Source organism: Plectropomus leopardus, chromosome 13 (assembly GCF_026936395.1).
Source record: "Plectropomus leopardus strain MGB_pleo_1.0 chromosome 13, ASM2693639v1, whole genome shotgun sequence".
Taxonomy (NCBI): Eukaryota; Metazoa; Chordata; class Actinopteri; order Perciformes; family Serranidae; genus Plectropomus; species Plectropomus leopardus.
Window position 1 is genome coordinate 3003085 of NC_142188.1, and position 20929 is coordinate 3024013.

The 20929-nt window shown below is 37.7% G+C and overlaps 1 protein-coding gene across 1 annotated transcript in view; it reads right to left on the minus strand.

The window, feature by feature from the left end:
* Positions 1-20929, minus strand: part of epas1b (endothelial PAS domain protein 1b) — a 95743-nt gene that overhangs the window by 7450 nt on the left and 67364 nt on the right. The window contains exons 12-15 of the mRNA XM_088086203.1: positions 2523-3043; positions 1288-1384; positions 1099-1192; positions 821-1000 (exon numbers count right to left, since the gene is read on the minus strand). Of these exons, the coding sequence (XP_087942329.1) occupies positions 821-1000; positions 1099-1192; positions 1288-1384; positions 2523-3043 (892 nt within the window). The remainder of the gene's footprint in view (positions 1-820; positions 1001-1098; positions 1193-1287; positions 1385-2522; positions 3044-20929) is intronic.

Here is a 20929-nt window from a genome sequence, read left to right on the forward strand (position 1 = left end):
TTCATTAGTTGATTTCTATTTGTGGTTGCGATCTAAAAAATGTATTTTCTCGCAAACAAGTGAAGATTTTGGCCTTTTTCATCAGAAGGCAACTTTTCATATTTATCTGGAAATTAATTTGATGTTTAAGAGAGTAAATAAAGAGAAACAAAATTAGATTCTCACAACTCACATTGGAAACAGACAAAAATATACAAAAATATACTTAAAAATAATAAATAATTCATTTTTGTTTTTGCTCCCAATTTCCACAAGTTAAATTTAAAGGTCTGAGACTTTTTTAATAATTCAGATATATTTATCTCCAACTTTGGTCACAAATTTGTTAAAACATGTTTGTGAGAAACTATTTTTTCATCAACTTATAGTATGAATATTTTTGGACATACTATGCTAAGACTTTAAATGTCTACGGACTATACTTTGATATTTTTATACTATGATTTTTTTTTCATTTTTATTATTGTTTTTGACGTGCTATTACCGTCATGCTTTGACAATTTTTAATTTTTTTGACATAGTATATTATGACTTTTTTCAAATGACTATGGTATGAATTTTATTTTTTAAATTTTTCTACATACTATACTAAGACTTCAGTTTCTTAGACATGATATTTGATTTTTTTCCAGCATGCTATACCTAAGACTTTTCAGTGTTTTCGACATACTGTTCTATGACAGAATTATTATTGTTTTTTGTACAGTGTACTTACTGGCAGTTGTCGTTATAATACATTAGTTTACCAATGGATTATTGATCTGAGTTGAGTATTTTCGGGCAGTTTAACACTGGTTTGTAAACAGTAAAGTCAGCTCACCGTCACCCTTCTTGTTTACAGGCAGCATGGTATACTCTGTGTAGTTGCAGCTCTTCTGAAGAAAAGGTTTCTCATTTGTGCCCCCTGTCCCGTTTCCAGGATACTGAGACTTCCTGTGTTGCTGCAGGGAGCTGAGACATGAGGACATGCTGCCCGGCATCATCCTGCCCATCTCTGACACTGAGACACAGACAAAGCGGGGACACGGGGACGTTAAAGGTACAGTTCTCAGATGATAGCGTGAGATGTTTTTCACGCACAGCAAACAGAGCTCATACCTGCCAGTGATCCTGTACTGAGGGAGCGATCCATGGCAGCACAGCCGTCACCCCTCATCTTCTTCCATATGATTTCTGATGGCGTGTTTTCACCCTAAACATAGTTACTTAATTAGCTCCTTGTGTGTGTAAATATTTCTATATATACATAATTTTTTTTTTTTTTTTTTTTTTTTTCAAGAAACTCACCAGGGCCATCTGAGTGAAGGAGCGCTTGATACTGTTGGCCATGGCAACTCGGGCTGGACTCATGTCTCTGTAGGCTTGTACAAAATTGTCAATGGACCTGCGGACACAAACACAGCATTCAAATTTGATGTCAGCCAGCTGTTTAACCCTTTAAAATCTGAGCAAATTATTGTGATTTCTTTCAAAAATATCAAATGAAGGCAATGAGTAACGAAAGAACTTAGTAAAAAAGTACAAACAATTAGTAAAAATCTCATACTTTTCTACTTCAAAATATGTGTCATGATTATATATAAAGAAAGTAAACTTGGTGAGTATAAGTAAACAAATAATAAACATACTGTTTATGTTAAATAAACAAATATAAATTAATAATATAATTATAATTATAAATACCTTACAAACATAACTGATAACTGATATCTATGTCCAACTGTGCCCTGATAGAAAATTAACTGAACCGAAGATACTTTTAATTTCCGTATTCACACAGCAATACTTCTCTATCACAGAAAAAGGTAGAAGCAGACAAATTAATTATAATAATAAATAAAAATTATATAATATGTAATTGTGATTATTATGAATATAGTTTTTCCCTCGCTTTAAAAAAAAAAAAAATTAATCTACTGATTTTTTGCAATTTATGAAACTTTTATAACCAAGTTGCTCATTGCGTTTTTTTCCATGTTTGTGAAAGAAATTGCACCAATTTGCTTCAGGTTCAAAGATTTACTTGTGGTAATAATAATGATAAAAACAACTTTCTTTCTATAGCACCTTAAAAAATAGAATTTACAAGCAGAAATGGGATACAGAGATAAAGATACAACAACGGAGCGCCAAACAGACCTATTGATTACAAAGGAGCGGAAACAAGGGCAGAGTTAAAATTAAAAGCAGAGGACAAATAATGAAAGATGCATACTGTTAGTATAAAAACTACAGAGAACCAGACCAAAAAAAAACAAACAAGGCATAAAAATACAAATAAAATGAAATAATAGAGATAAAACACAATTACAAAAAGGTAAAGTATAGAAAGAAGAAATAAAAAGACATCTGATAGAAACACAAGGAAAGCGACGTTCTAGGTTTCAAAGGGTTAAGATTTAATGTGTTTTTAACGCATTCATCAATGGAAACTGCATAATGCGAGGCGTTAAAAACTCTGTATTTTGGTAACCTCTCTAATGTATGAATATGTGACTGCAGTGTGCTGGTTGTAACGTCACCTCTGTTTCCGCATGTGCAGCATGCTCTGTTGGCAGGACGGGCGCCTCTCTCCTGACAAACTGTCCATCAGGCAGGCCTTGGTGGTTTGCGGTTGCTGTTGGTAGGTTAACAGAGGGTCCGGGGGCCAGTGCAGATTCTGACACCCATCGAGGACAGACGGGTGCAAGCTGGAGCCCTGTAAGGGGGGATTCTGCATGTGCCCCATCATGTATCGGGGGTCCATTGTCCCCTGACTGGAGCTTCTCTTCTCCCCTGCAGTCCAGGACGCAGCTGTCTGGTGCTGGTAGTGTCCCTGGGGCCGAGGCGGGGAGGACAGCGGCTGGAAGAGGCTGGCGATGTTGCTGAAGCTCTGCTGGATGGCCTGGTGTGTTTGGGGCAGGCTGCCGTTGCTCCCCATGGACTCTGCTGGACACCCCTCCATGGGCTCCGACTCTGGGATGATGGGATTCAGCTGGAAGTCCTCGCCGTCCATCTGGATGTAAGGAGCCAAAGTCTCCAGGTCGAGGTCACTCAAGTCCCTCTGGAAAAGTGAAAGGTAACATGATTTATTAAAGTGATATAGCTGCTGCATGATGTTGTTTTTCCTTCTTAGTCTGGTACATTTCTCTTATAGTGCAAATTCATGTACTTCACTTACCAAATTTTTGTTTTTATTAAGATTTCTGACAAAAAACTAAACAATGATAGTGACATTTTTAATGATTTTTGATGACAAGCAACACAATGGCATTTTTTTAATTTTAATAATTGAAAAATAGCTCAAAAGCAGCTTAAAACCTCATAAAATGTTGTTCTGAAACATGCCATAATATAAAATGTTGCATAAACGGCCAAAAACACCAGAATATAGCATGTCAGAAAAATAGCTGAAATCCACATAAAATAGCGTGCCAAAACATGCCATAGCATAGAATTTTGATAAAAATGGCTCAAACACCATTAATTGCCCTTAATGCCATACTATAGAATGGCAAAAAATGTCAAAATTTGACATGTCCCAAAAACAGCTGAAACCCGCAAAAAACGGAGTGCCTGGACACGCCATGGCATAGTATGTTATTAAAACGTTCAAAATTACAAAAACATGGCATGTCAAAAAATGAGCCAAAAAGCAAGGCGATGTGAGTTGGGCGGCAGCCGAAGACAGGGACCTTGGCGGTCGGATCCTCGGTTTCAGAAGCTAGCTCTAGGGACGTGGAATGTCACCTCTCTGGTGGGGAAGGAGCCTGAGCTTTGTTGGCCTCAACTCGACTCATAGCATGGGCTCCAGAACCAGTCTTCTCGACAGGGGTTGGACTCTCTTCCACTCTGGACTTGCCACTGGTGAGAGGCGCTGGGCGGGGGTGGCGATACTTATTGCCCCCCGGCTCGGTGCTTGTATGTTGGAGTTTACCCCAGTGGACGAGAGGGTAGCCTCCCTCCGCCTTTGGGTGGGGGGACGGATCCTGACTGTTGTTTCTGCCTATGGTCCAAACGGCAGCTCAGAGTATCCACCCTTTTTGGAGTCCTTAGAGGGGGTGCTCGAGAGTGCTCCTTCTGGGGATTCCCTCGTTCCGCTGGTGGACTTCAACACTCATGTTGGCAGCCACAGTGAGACCTGGAGGGGTGTGATTGGGAGGAATGGCCCCCTGATCTGAACCCGAGTGGTGTTTTGTTATTGGACTTCTGTGCTCGCCACAGATTGTCCATAATGAACACCATGTTCAGGCATAAGGGTGTCAGGGTGTCCATATGTGCACTTGGCACCAGGACACCCTAGGCCGCAGGTTGATGATCGACTTTGTAGTCGTGTTGTAGGACTTGCGGCCGCATGTCTTGGAGACTCGGGTGAAGAAAGGGGCGGAGCTGTCAACCGATCACCACCTGGTGGTGAGTTGGCTCCGATGGTGGGGGAGGACGCCGGTAAGACCTGGCAGACCCAAACGCATTGTGAGGGTCTGCTAGGAACGTCTGGCAGAGTCTCCCGTCAGAAGGAGCTTCAACTCCCACCTCCGGAAGAGCTTTGACCATGTCCCGGGGGAGGCGGGGGACATTGAGACCAAGTGGGCCATGTTCCGTGCCTCTGTTGTTGAGGTGGCTGATCGGTGCTGTGGCCGTGAGGTGGTCAGTGCCTGTCGTGGCGGCAACACCCGAACTCGTTGGTGGACACCGGTGGTGAGGGGTGCCGTCAAGCTGAAGAAGGAGTTATATCGGGCCTTCTTGGCCTGTGGTGCTCCGGAGGCAGCAGACAGGTACCGGCAGTCCAAGCGGAGTGCAGCTATGGCGGTCGCCGAGGCGAAAACCTGGGCATGGGAGGAGTTTGGTGAGGCCATGGAGAACGACTTCTGAACAGCTTTGAAGAGGTCCTGGACCACCATCCGGCGTCTCAGGAGGGGGAAGCAGTGCTCTGTCAACAGTGTGTATTTTGGGGACGGGGCGCTGCTGACCTCGACTCGGGACGTTGTGGATCAGTGGAAGGAATGCTTCAAAGACCTCCTCAATCCCGCCAACATGCCTTCCTATGAGGAAGCAGAGCCTGGGGACTTGGGAGTGGGCTCTTCCATCTCTGGGGCTGAGGTTGCCGAGGTGGTCAAAAAGCTTCTCGGTGGCAGGGCCCCGGGGGTGGATGAGATCCGCCCGGAGTTCCTTAAGGCCCTGGATGCTGTGGGGCTGTCATGGTTGACACGACTCTGCAACATTGCGTGGACATTGGGGGCAGTGCTTATGGACTGGCAGACCTGGGAGGTGATACCTCTTTTTAAGAAGGGGGGCCGGAGGGTGTGTTCCAGTTATAGGGGGATCACACTCCTCAGCCTCCCTGGCAAGGTCTACTCAGCGGTACTGGAGAGGAGGGTCCGCCGGATAGTCGAACCTTGGCTTCAGGACAAGCAATGCGGTTTTCGTCCTGGTTGTGAAACTATGGACCAGCTCTGAACCCTTGGCAGGGTCCTTGAGGGTGCATGGGAGTTTGCCCAACCAGTCCACATGTGCTTTGTGGACTTTGAAAAGGCATTCGACCATGTCCCTCTGGGAGTCCTGTGGGGGGTTCTCCAGGAGTATGGGGTATTGGATCCCCTGATACGGCTGTCTGTTCCCTGTACGACAGGTACCAGAGCTTGGTCCGCATTGCTGGCAGTAAGTCGGACTTGTTTCCAGTGAGGGTTGGACTCTGCCAGGGCTGCCCTTTGTCACTGATTCTGTTCATAATTTTTATGGACAGAATTTCTAGGTGCAGCCAAGGTGTTGAGGGGGTCCGGTTAGGTGACCTCAGGATTGGGTCCCTGCTTTTTGTAGATGATGTGGTCCTATTGGCTTCATCAGGCCGTGACCTTTAGCTTTCACTGGATCAGTTCGCAGCCGGTTGTGAAGTGGCCGGGATGAGAATCAGCACCTCCACATCCAAGGCCATGGTTCTCAGCCAGAAAAGGGTGGAGTGTCTCTTCCCCGATCTGGAGGGGGCACTCCACCCTCGAGGTCTTGTTCACGAGTGAGGGAAGGATGGAGCGGGAGATCGACAGGCCAATCGGTGCAGCATCTGCAGTAATGCGGACTCTGCATCGATCTGTCGTGGTGAAGAGGGAGCTGAGCCGAAAGACAAAGCTCTCGATTTACCGGTCGATCTTCATTCCTACCCTCACCTATGGTCACGAGCTTTGGGTAGTGACAGAAAGAACATGATCGCGATTACAAGCTGCAAAAATGAGCTTCCTCCGTAGGGTGGCTGGGCTCTCCCTTAGAAATAGGGTGAGAAGCTCTGTCATTCGGGAGGACCTCGGAGTAGAGCTGCTCCTCCTCCGCGTTGAGAAGAGCCAAATGAGGTGGCTCAGGCATCTAATTAGGATGCCTCCTGGACGCCTCCCTGGTGAGGTGTTCAGGGCACGTCCCACAGGTAGGAGACCCCGGGGAAGACCCAGGACACACTGGAGAGAATATGTCTCTCAGCTGGCTTGGGAACGCCTTGAAGTCTGGGCTTCCCTGCTTGGGCTGCTGCCCCCGCGACCCAACCCCGGATGAGTGGTAGGAAATGGATGGATGGATGGGCAAGGCTATGGCGTAGAATGTTTTTAAAACTTTCAAAATCACAAAAATTTTGCATGTCAAAAAATGACCCAAAAACAAGGCTATAGTAAGGGCAAAAATGTCAAAAAATAGCATTTCCCAAAAATAGCCAAAATCAGCTGGAAACTGTATAAAACAGCGTGCAGGGACAGGCCATGGCATAGATTGTTGTTAAAGCTTTCAAAATCACAAAAATATGACCCCAAAAGTAAGGCTATAGTAAGGCAAAAATGTCAAAAAAAGACATTTCTCAAAAACAGCTGAAAACAGTGGGAAACCTTTTAAAATAGCATGCCGAAACACGCCATTGCATAGAATGTTGTTAAAACGTTAAAAAATCAAAAAAATATGACACGTCAAAAAAACGACCCAGAAAGCAAGGCTATAGTAAGGCCAAAATGTCAAAAAAGACATTTCTCAAAAACACCTGAAAACAACGGTAAACTTTTAAAATAGCGTGCCGAGACACGCCATGGCATAGAATGTTTTTAAAACTTTCAAAATTACAAAAATTTTGCATGTCAAAAAAACGACCCAAAAAGCAAGGCTATAGTAAGGCAAAAACGTCAAAAAATGACATTTCCCAAAAACAGCCAAAAACAGCTGGAAAATGTATAAAATAGCGAACTGAGACACGCAATGGCATGGAATGTTGTTAAAATGTTAAAAAATCACAAAAATGTGACAGGTCAAAAAAACGACCCAAAAAGCAAGGCTGTAGTGAGGCCAAAATGTCAAAAAAAAGACATATCTCAAAAACAGCTGAAAACAATAGTAAACTTTTTAAAATAGCGCGCCGAGACACGCCATGGCATAGAATGTTGTTAAAACTTTCAAAATTACAAAAATTTTGTATGTCAAAAAAGTGACCCAAAAAGCAAGGCTATAGTAAGGCAAAAATGTCAAAAAAGACATTTCCCAAAAACAGCCGAAAACAGCTGGAAAATGTATAAACTAGCGCACAGAGACACGCAATGGCATATGATGTTGTTAAAACGTTAAGAAATCAAAAAAATATGACATGTCAAAAAAACGACCCAAAAAGCAAGGCTATAGTAAGGCCAAAATGTCAAAAAAAGATATTTCTCAAAAACAGCTGAAAACAACGGTAATCTTTTAAAATAGTGTGCCGAGACACGCCATGGCATAGCAAGGCTATAGTAAGGCAAAAACGCCAAAAAATGACGTTTCCTAAAAACAGCCCAAAACAGTGGGAAGCTTTTTAAAATTGCATGCTGAGACACGCCATTGCATAGAATGTTGTTAAAACGTTAAAAAATCACAAAAATATGACATGTCAAAAAAATTACCTAAAGAGCAAGGCTATAGTAAGGCCAAAACGTCAAAAAAAGACATTTCTCAAAAACAGCTGAAAACAGTGAGAAACCTTTTAAAATAGCATGCTGAAATACGCCATTGCATAGAATGTTGTTAAAACTTTCAAAATTACAAAAATTCTGCATGTCAAAAAAGTGACCCAAAAAGCAAGGCTATAGTAAGGCCAAAATGTCAACAAATGTCATTTTCCAAAAACACCTGAAAACAGCTGGAAACTGTAGTAAATAGCGTGGCAAAACACGCCATGGCATAGAATTTTGTGAAAACATTGAAAATTACAAAAATATGGCATGTCAAAAATATGTCCCAAAAAGCAAGGCTATAGTAAGGCCAAAATGTCAAAAAATGGCATTTTCCAAAAACACCTGAAAACAACTGAAAACTGTATTAAATAGCGTGCTTAAACACGCCATGGCATCGAATACTGTTAAAACGTTCAAAATTACAAAAATATGGCATGTCAAAAAAATGACCCAAAAAGCAAGGCTATAGTAAGGCCAAAATGTCAAAAAATGGCATTTTCCAAAAACTCCTGAAAACAACTGAAAACTGTATTAAATAGCGTGCTTAAACACGCCATGGCATATAATTTTGTTAAATCTTTCAAAATCACAAAAATATGGCATGTCAAAAAAATGACCTAAAAAGCAAGGCTATAGTAAGGCAAAAATGTCAAAAAATTGCATTTCCCAAAAATAGCCAAAAACAGCTGGAAACTGTAGTAAATAGCGTGCTTAAACACGCCATGGCATAGAATTTTGTTAAAACACTGAAAATTACAAAAATATGGCATGTCAAAAATATGACCCAAAAAGCAAGGCTATAGTAAGGCCAAAATGTCAAAAAATGGCATTTTCCAAAAACACCTGAAAACAACTGAAAACAGTATAAAATAGCGTGCTTAAACACACCATGGCATCGAATACTGTTAAAACTTTCAAAATCACAAAAATATGGCATGTCAAAAAAATGACCCAAAAAGCAAGGCTATAGTAAGGCCAAAATGTCAAAAATTGGCATTTTCCAAAAACACCTGAAAACAACTGGAAATTGGTTTAAATAGCGCGCCGAAATACGCCATGGCATAGAATTTTGTTAAATCTTTCAAAATCACAAAAACATGGCATGTCAAAAAAATGACCCAAAAAGCAAGGCTATAGTAAGGCAAAAATGTCAAAAAAGACATTTCTCAAAAACAGCAAAAAACAGCGGGAAAGTGTTTAAAATAGCGTGTCGAGACACGCCATTGCATTGAATGTTGTTAAAAACGTTGAAAATCACGAAAATATGACGTCAAAAAAAATGACCCAAAAAGCAAGGCTATAGTAAGGCCAAAATGTCAAAAAAAGACATTTCTCAAAAACAGCAAAAAACAGCGGGAAACTGTTTGAAATAGCGTGTCGAGACACGCCAGTGCACAGAATGTTGTTAAAAACATTGAAAATCACGAAAATATGGCATGTCAAAAAAATGACCTAAAAAGCAAGGCTATAGTAAGGCAAAAATGTCAAAAAAAGACACTTCTCAAAAACAGCAGAAAACAGCTGTAAAGTGTATTAAATAGCTCGCTGAAACACACCATTGCATTGAATGTTGTTAAAAACGCTGAAAATCACGAAAATATGACATGTCAAAAAAATGACCCAAAAAGCAAGGCTATAGTAAGGCAAAAATGTCAAAAAAAGACATTTCTCAAAAACAGCAAAAAACAGCGGGAAACTGTTTAAAATAGCGTGTCGAGACACGCCATTGCACAGAATGTTGTTAAAACATTGAAAATCACGAAAATATGGCATGTCAAAAAAATGACCTAAAAAGCAAGGCTATAGTAAGGCAAAAATGTCAAAAAAAGACAATTCTCAAAAACAGCAAAAAACAGCGGGAAAGTGTTTAAAATAGCGTGTCGAGACACGCCATTGCACAGAATGTTGTTAAAAACGTTGAAAATCACGAAAATATGACATGTCAAAAAAAATGACCCAAAAAGCAAGGCTATAGTAAGGCCAAAATGTCAAAAAAAGACATTTCCCAAAAACAGCCGAAAAAAGCTGAAAAGTGTATGAAATAGCTCACCGAAACACACCATTGCATTTAATGTTGTTAAAAATGTTAAAAATCACGAAAATATGACATGTCAAAAAAATGACCAAAAAAGCAAGGCTATAGTAAGGCCAAAATGTCAAAAAAAAGACATTTCTCAAAAACAGCAAGAAACAGCGGGAAATTGTTTAAAATAGTGTGCCGAGAAACGCCATTGCATTGAATGTTGTTAAAACTTTCAAAATCACAAAAATATGGCATGTCAAAAAAATGACCCAAAAAGCAAGGCTATAGTAAGGCAAAAATGTCAAAAAATGTCATTTCCCCCAAATAGCTGAAAACAGCTAAAAACGGTGTAAAATAGCGTGCCAAGACATGCCATAGCAGAGAATGTTGTAAAAGTGGCCAATAAAACCATAATATAGCATGTTGACAAAATGACCGAAACTGCCGCAGCATGTATGCATGAGCATGTCAAAATATGACATGCCCAAAAAACAGGTGAAAACCAAATAAAATAGCATCCCGAGAAACTTAATGAAGATGTTTAATATATTCTTGAATCAGCAGCAGTTTGAGCAACCATTGACAGGAAACCACATGTGGAATGTTGTTAAAAACGTTGAAAATCACGAAAATATGACATGTCAAAAAAAATGACCCAAAAAGCAAGGCTATAGTAAGGCCAAAATGTCAAAAAAAGACATTTCTCAAAAACAGCAAAAAACAGCGGGAAACTGTTTGAAATAGCGTGTCGAGACACGCCAGTGCACAGAATGTTGTTAAAAACATTGAAAATCACGAAAATATGGCATGTCAAAAAAATGATCCAAAAAGCAAGGCTATAGTAAGGCAAAAATGTCAAAAAAAGACATTTCTCAAAAACAGCAAAAAACAGCGGGAAACTGTTTAAAATAGCGTGTCGAGACACGCCATTGCACAGAATGTTGTTAAAACATTGAAAATCACGAAAATATGGCATGTCAAAAAAATGACCTAAAAAGCAAGGCTATAGTAAGGCAAAAATGTCAAAAAAAGACAATTCTCAAAAACAGCAAAAAACAGCGGGAAAGTGTTTAAAATAGCGTGTCGAGACACGCCATTGCACAGAATGTTGTTAAAAACGTTGAAAATCACGAAAATATGACATGTCAAAAAAAATGACCCAAAAAGCAAGGCTATAGTAAGGCCAAAATGTGAAAAAAAGACATTTCCCAAAAACAGCCGAAAAAAGCTGAAAAGTGTATGAAATAGCTCACCGAAACACACCATTGCATTTAATGTTGTTAAAAATGTTAAAAATCACGAAAATATGACATGTCAAAAAAATGACCAAAAAAGCAAGGCTATAGTAAGGCAAAAATGTCAAAAAATGGCATTTCCCAAAAATAGCCAAAAAAAGCTGGAAACTGAAGTAAATAGTGTGGCAAAACACACCATGGCATAGAATTTTGTTAAAACTTTCAAAATCACAAAAATATGGCATGTCAAAAAAATGACCCAAAAAGCAAGGCTATAGTAAGGCAAAAATGTCAAAAAATGTCATTTCCCCCAAATAGCTGAAAACAGCTAAAAACGGTGTAAAATAGCGTGCCAAGACATGCCATAGCAGAGAATGTTGTAAAAGTGGCCAATAAAACCATAATATAGCATGTTGACAAAATGACCGAAACTGCCGCAGCATGTATGCATGAGCATGTCAAAATATGACATGCCCAAAAAACAGGTGAAAACCAAATAAAATAGCATCCCGAGAAACTTAATGAACATGTTTAATATATTCTTGAATCAGCAGCAGTTTGAGCAACCATTGACAGGAAACCACATGTGGAATGTTGTTAAAAACGTTGAAAATCACGAAAATATGACATGTCAAAAAAAATGACCCAAAAAGCAAGGCTATAGTAAGGCAAAAATGTCAAAAAAAGACATTTCTCAAAAACAGCAAAAAACAGCGGGAAACTGTTTGAAATAGCGCGCCAAAACACGCCATGGCAGAGAATTTGGTCAAATCTTTCAAAATCACAAAAATATGGCATGTCAAAAAAATGACCCAAAAAGCAAGGCTATAGTAAGGCAAATATGTCAAAAAATGGCATTTCCCAAAAATAGCCAAAAACAGCTGGAAACTGTAGTAAATAGCGTGACAAAACACGCCATGGCATAGAATTTTGTTAAAACATTGAAAATTACAAAAATATGGCATGTCAAAAATATGACCCAAAAAGCAAGGCTATAGTAAGGCCAAAATGTCAACAAATGTCATTTTCCAAAAACACCTGAAAACAACTGAAAACTGTATTAAATAGCGTGCTTAAACACGCCATGGCATCGAATACTGTTAAAACGTTCAAAATTACAAAAATACGGCATGTCAAAAAAAATGACCCAAAAAGCAAGGCTATAGTAAGGCAAAAATGTCAAAAAATGGCATTTCCCAAAAACACCTGAAAACAACTGGAAATTGGTTTAAATAGCGCGCCAAAACACGCCATGGCATAGAATTTTGTTAAATCTTTCAAAATCACAAAAATATGGCATGTCAAAAATATGTCCCAAAAAGCAAGGCTATAGTAAGGCAAAAATGTCAAAAAATGGCATTTCCCAAAAATAGCCAAAAACAGCTGGAAACTGTAGTAAATAGCGTGCTTAAACACGCCATGGCATAGAATTTTGTTAAAACACTGAAAATTACAAAAATATGGCATATCAAAAAAATGACCCAAAAAGCAAGGCTATAGTAAGGCCAAAATGTCAAAAAATGGCATTTTCCAAAAACACCTGAAAACAACTGAAAACAGTATAAAATAGCATGCTTAAACACACCATGGCATAGAATTTTGTTAAAACTTTCAAAATCACAAAAATATGGCATGTCAAAAAAATGACCTAAAAAGCAAGGCTATAGTAAGGCAAAAATGTCAAAAAATGGCATTTCCCAAAAATAGCCAAAAACAGCTGGAAACTGTAGTAAATAGCGTGGCAAAACACGCCATGGCATAGAATTTTGTTAAAACACTGAAAATTACAAAAATATGGCATGTCAAAAAAATGACCCAAAAAGCAAGGCTATAGTAAGGCAAAAATGTCAAAAAATGGCATTTTCCAAAAACACCTGAAAACACCTGAAAACAGTATAAAATAGCGTGCCGAGACACGCAATGGCATATAATTTTGTGAAAACATTGAAAATTACAAAAATATGGCATGTCAAAAATATGTCCCAAAAAGCAAGGCTATAGTAAGGCAAAAATGTCAAAAAATGTCATTTTCCAAAAACACCTGAAAACAACTGAAAACTGTATTAAATAGCATGCTTAAACACACCATGGCATCGAATACTGTTAAAACTTTCAAAATAAGAAAAATATGGCATGTCAAAAAAAATGACCCAAAAAGCAAGGCTATAGTAAGGCCAAAATGTCAAAAAATGGCATTTCCCAAAAACACCTGAAAACAACTGGAAATTGGTTTAAATAGCGCGCCAAAACACGCCATGGCATAGAATTTTGTTAAATCTTTCAAAATCACAAAAATATGGCATGTCAAAAAAATGACCTAAAAAGCAAGGCTATAGTAAGGCAAAAATGTCAAAAAATGGCATTTTCCAAAAACACCTGAAAACAACTGAAAGCTGTATTAAATAGCGTGCTTAAACGCGCCATGGCATAGAATTTTGTTAAAACACTGAAAATTACAAAAATATGGCATGTCAAAAATATGACCCAAAAAGCAAGGCTATAGTAAGGCAAAAATGTCAAAAAATGGCATTTTCCAAAAACACCTGAAAACAACTGAAAACAGTATAAAATAGCGTGCTTAAACACACCATGGCATCGAATACTGTTAAAACTTTCAAAATCACAAAAATATGGCATGTCAAAAAAATGACCCAAAAAGCAAGACTATAGTAAGGCAAAAATGTCAAAAAATGGCATTTTCCAAAAACACCTGAAAACAACTGAAAACTGTATTAAATAGCGTGCCAAAACACGCCATGGCATATAATTTTGTTAAATCTTTCAAAATCACAAAAATATGGCATGTCAAAAATATGTCCCAAAAAGCAAGGCTATAGTAAGGCCAAAATGTCAAAAAATGGCATTTTCCAAAAACACCTGAAAACAACTGAAAACAGTATAAAATAGCGTGCTTAAACACACCATGGCATCGAATACTGTTAAAACTTTCAAAGTCACAAAAATATGACATGTCAAAAAAATGACCCAAAAAGCAAGGCTATAGTAAGGCCAAAATGTCAAAAAATGTCATTTTCCAAAAACACCTGAAAACACCTGAAAACAGTATAAAATAGCGTGCCGAGACATGCAATGGCATATAATTTTGTGAAAACAACTGGAAATTGGTTTAAATAGCGTGGCAAAACACGCCATGGCATAGAATTTTGTTAAAACATTGAAAATTACAAAAATATGGCATGTCAAAAATATGTCCCAAAAAGCAAGGCTATAGTAAGGCCAAAATGTCAAAAAATGGCATTTTCCAAAAACACCTGAAAACAACTGAAAACAGTATAAAATAGCGTGCTTAAACACACCATGGCATCGAATACTGTTAAAACTTTCAAAATCACAAAAATATGGCATGTCAAAAAAATGACCCAAAAAGCAAGGCTATAGTAAGGCCAAAATGTCAAAAATTGGCATTTTCCAAAAACACCTGAAAACAACTGGAAATTGGTTTAAATAGCGCGCCGAAATACGCCATGGCATAGAATTTTGTTAAAACTTTCAAAATCACAAAAACATGGCATGTCAAAAAAATGACCTAAAAAGCAAGGCTATAGTAAGGCAAAAATGTCAAAAAAGACATTTCTCAAAAACAGCAAAAAACAGCGGGAAAGTGTTTAAAATAGCGTGTCGAGACACGCCATTGCATTGAATGTTGTTAAAAACGTTGAAAATCACGAAAATATGACATGTCAAAAAAAATGACCCAAAAAGCAAGGCTATAGTAAGGCAAAAATGTCAAAAAAAGACACTTCTCAAAAACAGCAGAAAACAGCTGTAAAGTGTATCAAATAGCTCGCTGAAACACACCATTGCATTGAATGTTGTTAAAAACGCTGAAAATCACGAAAATATGACATGTCAAAAAAATGACCCAAAAAGCAAGGCTATAGTAAGGCAAAAATGTCAAAAAAAGACATTTCTCAAAAACAGCAAAAAACAGCGGGAAACTGTTTAAAATAGCGTGTCGAGACACGCCATTGCACAGAATGTTGTTAAAACATTGAAAATCACGAAAATATGGCATGTCAAAAAAATGACCTAAAAAGCAAGGCTATAGTAAGGCCAAAATGTCAAAAAAAGACACTTCTCAAAAACAGCAGAAAACAGCTGTAAAGTGTATCAAATAGCTCGCTGAAACACACCATTGCATTGAATGTTGTTAAAAACGCTGAAAATCACGAAAATATGACATGTCAAAAAAATGACCCAAAAAGCAAGGCTATAGTAAGGCAAAAATGTCAAAAAAAGACATTTCTCAAAAACAGCAAAAAACAGCGGGAAACTGTTTAAAATAGCGTGTCGAGACACGCCATTGCACAGAATGTTGTTAAAACATTGAAAATCACGAAAATATGGCATGTCAAAAAAATGACCTAAAAAGCAAGGCTATAGTAAGGCCAAAATGTCAAAAAAAGACATTTCCCAAAAACAGCCGAAAAAAGCTGAAAAGTGTATGAAATAGCTCACCGAAACACACCATTGCATTTAATGTTGTTAAAAATGTTAAAAATCACGAAAATATGACATGTCAAAAAAATGACCAAAAAAGCAAGGCTATAGTAAGGCCAAAATGTCAAAAAAAAGACATTTCTCAAAAACAGCAAGAAACAGCGGGAAATTGTTTAAAATAGTGTGCCGAGAAACGCCATTGCATTGAATGTTGTTAAAACTTTCAAAATCACAAAAATATGGCATGTCAAAAAAATGACCCAAAAAGCAAGGCTATAGTAAGGCAAAAATGTCAAAAAATGTCATTTCCCCCAAATAGCTGAAAACAGCTAAAAACGGTGTAAAATAGCGTGCCAAGACATGCCATAGCAGAGAATGTTGTAAAAGTGGCCAATAAAACCATAATATAGCATGTTGACAAAATGACCGAAACTGCCGCAGCATGTATGCATGAGCATGTCAAAATATGACATGCCCAAAAAACAGGTGAAAACCAAATAAAATAGCATCCCGAGAAACTTAATGAAGATGTTTAATATATTCTTGAATCAGCAGCAGTTTGAGCAACCATTGACAGGAAACCACATGTGGAATGTTGTTAAAAACGTTGAAAATCACGAAAATATGACATGTCAAAAAAAATGACCCAAAAAGCAAGGCTATAGTAAGGCCAAAATGTCAAAAAAAGACATTTCTCAAAAACAGCAAAAACAGCGGGAAACTGTTTGAAATAGCGTGTCGAGACACGCCAGTGCACAGAATGTTGTTAAAAACATTGAAAATCACGAAAATATGGCATGTCAAAAAAATGACCCAAAAAGCAAGGCTATAGTAAGGCAAAAATGTCAAAAAAAGACACTTCTCAAAAACAGCAGAAAACAGCTGTAAAGTGTATCAAATAGCTCGCCGAAACACACCATTGCATTGAATGTTGTTAAAAACGCTGAAAATCACGAAAATATGACATGTCAAAAAAATGACCCAAAAAGCAAGGCTATAGTAAGGCAAAAATGTCAAAAAAAGACATTTCTCAAAAACAGCAAAAAACAGCGGGAAACTGTTTAAAATAGCGTGTCGAGACACGCCATTGCACAGAATGTTGTTAAAACATTGAAAATCACGAAAATATGACATGTCAAAAAAAATGACCCAAAAAGCAAGGCTATAGTAAGGCAAAAATGTCAAAAAAAGACATTTCCCAAAAACAGCCGAAAAAAGCTGAAAAGTGTATGAAATAGCTCACCGAAACACACCATTGCATTTAATGTTGTTAAAAATGTTAAAAATCACGAAAATATGACATGTCAAAAAAATGACCCAAAAAGCAAGGCTATAGTAAGGCAAAAATGTCAAAAAATGGCATTTCCCAAAAATAGCCAAAAAAAGCTGGAAACTGAAGTAAATAGTGTGGCAAAACACACCATGGCATAGAATTTTGTTAAAACTTTCAAAATCACAAAAATATGGCATGTCAAAAAAATGACCCAAAAAGCAAGACTATAGTAAGGCAAAAATGTCAAAAAATGTCATTTCCCCCAAATAGCTGAAAACAGCTAAAAACGGTGTAAAATAGCGTGCCAAGACATGCCATAGCAGAGAATGTTGTAAAAGTGGCCAATAAAACCATAATATAGCATGTTGACAAAATGACCGAAACTGCCGCAGCATGTATGCATGAGCATGTCAAAATATGACATGCCCAAAAAACAGGTGAAAACCAAATAAAATAGCATCCCGAGAAACTTAATGAACATGTTTAATATATTCTTGAATCAGCAGCAGTTTGAGCAACCATTGACAGGAAACCACATGTGGAGTGGTGGAAACTTCCCAGCAGCAGGAGGAAGAAGCTTGCACCCAAACATGACACCCCAAGCAGGAGGAGGAAGTTTCTACTTGAACACGTCACCCCAAAGTCAGCCAATGAGAGACAGAGAATGGAGAGAGGGATGACACAACGGACCTCCAGATAAAAGAACAACAACAGATCACTGTGTGCTGATGCGCCTTTTGTGTTTTTGCTGTATCTTGCTTAGTATCTTTGTTAGTCGGTATATGTAACTCCTGTAAAAGGGAGTGAGGTCAGTGTTGCTTTTGATTTATGCTTTACATTTTTATTTTTGAATAAAGCCTGCCTTGAGCAGTTTAAACCTTTATCTACCATCCCTATGTGTCCTTTTCATTCTTCTTAGAATCTGGTGACTGGCTAAAAGACAAAAACAAGTCAAAAAAAGAAAAAAGGTTGCTGGACAAAAGCCAACTTTCACTTTGCTGCTTGGCTTTGGCCGAACACTAGTGAATTAAAAAAAATGACCCAAAAAGCAAGGCTATAGTAAGGCCAAAATGTCAAAAAATAACATTTCTCAAAAACAGCCGAAAACAGCTGGAAAGTGTATAACACAGCGTGCCGAGACACGCCATTGAATAGAATGTTGTTAAAAATGTTGAAAATCACAAAAATGAGGCATGTCAAAAAAATGACCCAAAAAGCAAGGCTATAGTAAGGCCAAAATGTCAAAAATGACATTTCCCAAAGACAGCCGAAAAAAGCTGGAAAGTGTATCAAATAGCGTGCCAAGACACGCCATGGTAGACAATGTTGTTAAAACTTTAAAAATCACGAAATTATGACATGTCAAAAAAATGACCCAAAAAGCAAGGCTATAGTAAGGCCAAAATGTCAAAAAAAGACACTTCTCAAAAACAGCAGAAAACAGCTGTAAAGTGTATCAAATAGCTCGCCGAAACACACCATTGCATTGAATGTTGTTAAAAACGCTGAAAATCACGAAAATATGACATGTCAAAAAAATGACCCAAAAAGCAAGGCTATAGTAAGGCAAAAATGTCAAAAAAAGACATTTCTCAAAAACAGCAAAAAACAGCGGGAAACTGTTTAAAATAGCGTGTCGAGACACGCCATTGCACAGAATGTTGTTAAAACATTGAAAATCACGAAAATATGGCATGTCAAAAAAATGACCTAAAAAGCAAGGCTATAGTAAGGCAAAAATGTCAAAAAAAGACAATTCTCAAAAACAGCAAAAAACAGCGGGAAACTGCTTAAAATAGTGTGCCGAGAAACGCCATTGCATTGAATGTTGTTAAAAACGCTGAAAATCACAAAAATATGACATGTCAAAAAAATGACCAAAAAAGCAAGGCTATAGTAAGGCAAAAATGTCAAAAAAAGACATTTCTCAAAAACAGCAAAAAACAGCGGGAAACTGTTTGAAATAGCGTGTCGAGACACGCCAGTGCACAGAATGTTGTTAAAAACATTGAAAATCACGAAAATATGGCATGTCAAAAAAATGACCTAAAAAGCAAGGCTATAGTAAGGCCAAAATGTCAAAAAAAGACACTTCTCAAAAACAGCAGAAAACAGCGGTAAAGTGTATCAAATAGCTACTTGAAACACACCATTGCATTGAATGTTGTTAAAAACGCTGAAAATCACGAAAATATGACATGTCAAAAAAATGACCCAAAAAGCAAGGCTATAGTAAGGCCAAAATGTCAAAAAATGACATTTCTCAAAAACAGCAAAAAACAGCGGGAAACTGTTTAAAATAGTGTGCCAAGAAACGCCATTGCATTGAATGTTGTTAAAAACGTTGAAAATCACAAAAATATGACATGTCAAAAAAATGACCAAAAAAGCAAGGCTATAGTAAGGCAAAAATGTCAAAAAAAGACATTTCTCAAAAACAGCAAAAAACAGCGGGAAACTGTTTAAAATAGCGTGTCGAGACACGCCATTGCACAGAATGTTGTTAAAACATTGAAAATCACGAAAATATGGCATGTCAAAAAAATGACCTAAAAAGCAAGGCTATAGTAAGGCAAAAATGTCAAAAAAAGACAATTCTCAAAAACAGCAAAAAACAGCGGGAAACTGCTTAAAATAGTGTGCCGAGAAACGCCATTGCATTGAATGTTGTTAATACATTGAAAATCACGAAAATATGGCATGTCAAAAAAATGACCTAAAAAGCAAGGCTATAGTAAGGCAAAAATGTCAAAAAAAGACATTTCTCAAAAACAGCAAAAAACAGCGGGAAACTGTTTAAAATAGCGTGTCGAGACACGCCAGTGCACAGAATGTTGTTAAAAACATTGAAAATCACGAAAATATGGCATGTCAAAAAAATGACCAAAAAAGCAAGGCTATAGTAAGGCCAAAATGTCAAAAAATGACATTTCTCAAAAACAGCCGAAAACAGCTGTAATGTGTATCAAATAGCGTGCCAAGACACGCCATGGTAGACAATGTTGTTAAAACTTTAAAAATCACGAAAATATGACATGTCAAAAAAATGACCAAAAAAGCAAGGCTATAGTAAGGCAAAAATGTCAAAAAAAGACATTTCTCAAAAACAGCAAAAAACAGCGGGAAACTGTTTAAAATAGCGTGTCGAGACACGCCATTGCACAGAATGTTGTTAAAACATTGAAAATCACGAAAATATGGCATGTCAAAAAAATGACCTAAAAAGCAAGGCTATAGTAAGGCAAAAATGTCAAAAAAAGACAATTCTCAAAAACAGCAAAAAACAGCGGGAAACTGCTTAAAATAGTGTGCCGAGAAACGCCATTGCATTGAATGTTGTTAAAAACGTTGAAAATCACAAAAATATGACATGTCAAAAAAATGACCAAAAAAGCAAGGCTATAGTAAGGCCAAAATGTCAAAAAATGACATTTCTCAAAAACAGCAAAAAACAGCGGGAAACTGCTTAAAATAGTGTGCCGAGAAACGCCATTGCATTGAATGTTGTTAAAAACGTTGAAAATCACAAAAATATGACATGTCAAAAAAATGACCAAAAAAGCAAGGCTATAGTAAGGCCAAAATGTCAAAAAATGACATTTCTCAAAAACAGCAAAAAACAGCGGGAAACTGCTTAAAATAGTGTGCCGAGAAACGCCATTGCATTGAATGTTGTTAAAAACGTTGAAAATCACAAAAATATGACATGTCAAAAAAATGACCAAAAAAGCAAGGCTATAGTAAGGCCAAAATGTCAAAAAATGACATTTCTCAAAAACAGCAAAAAACAGCGGGAAACTGTTTGAAATAGTGTGCCGAGAAACGCCATTGCATTGAATGTTGTTAAAAACGTTGAAAATCACAAAAATATGACATGTCAAAAAAATGACCAAAAAAGCAAGGCTACAGTAAGGCAAAAATGTCAAAAAAAGACATTTCTCAAAAACAGCAAAAAACAGCGGGAAACTGTTTAAAATAGCGTGTCGAGACACGCCATTGCACAGAATGTTGTTAA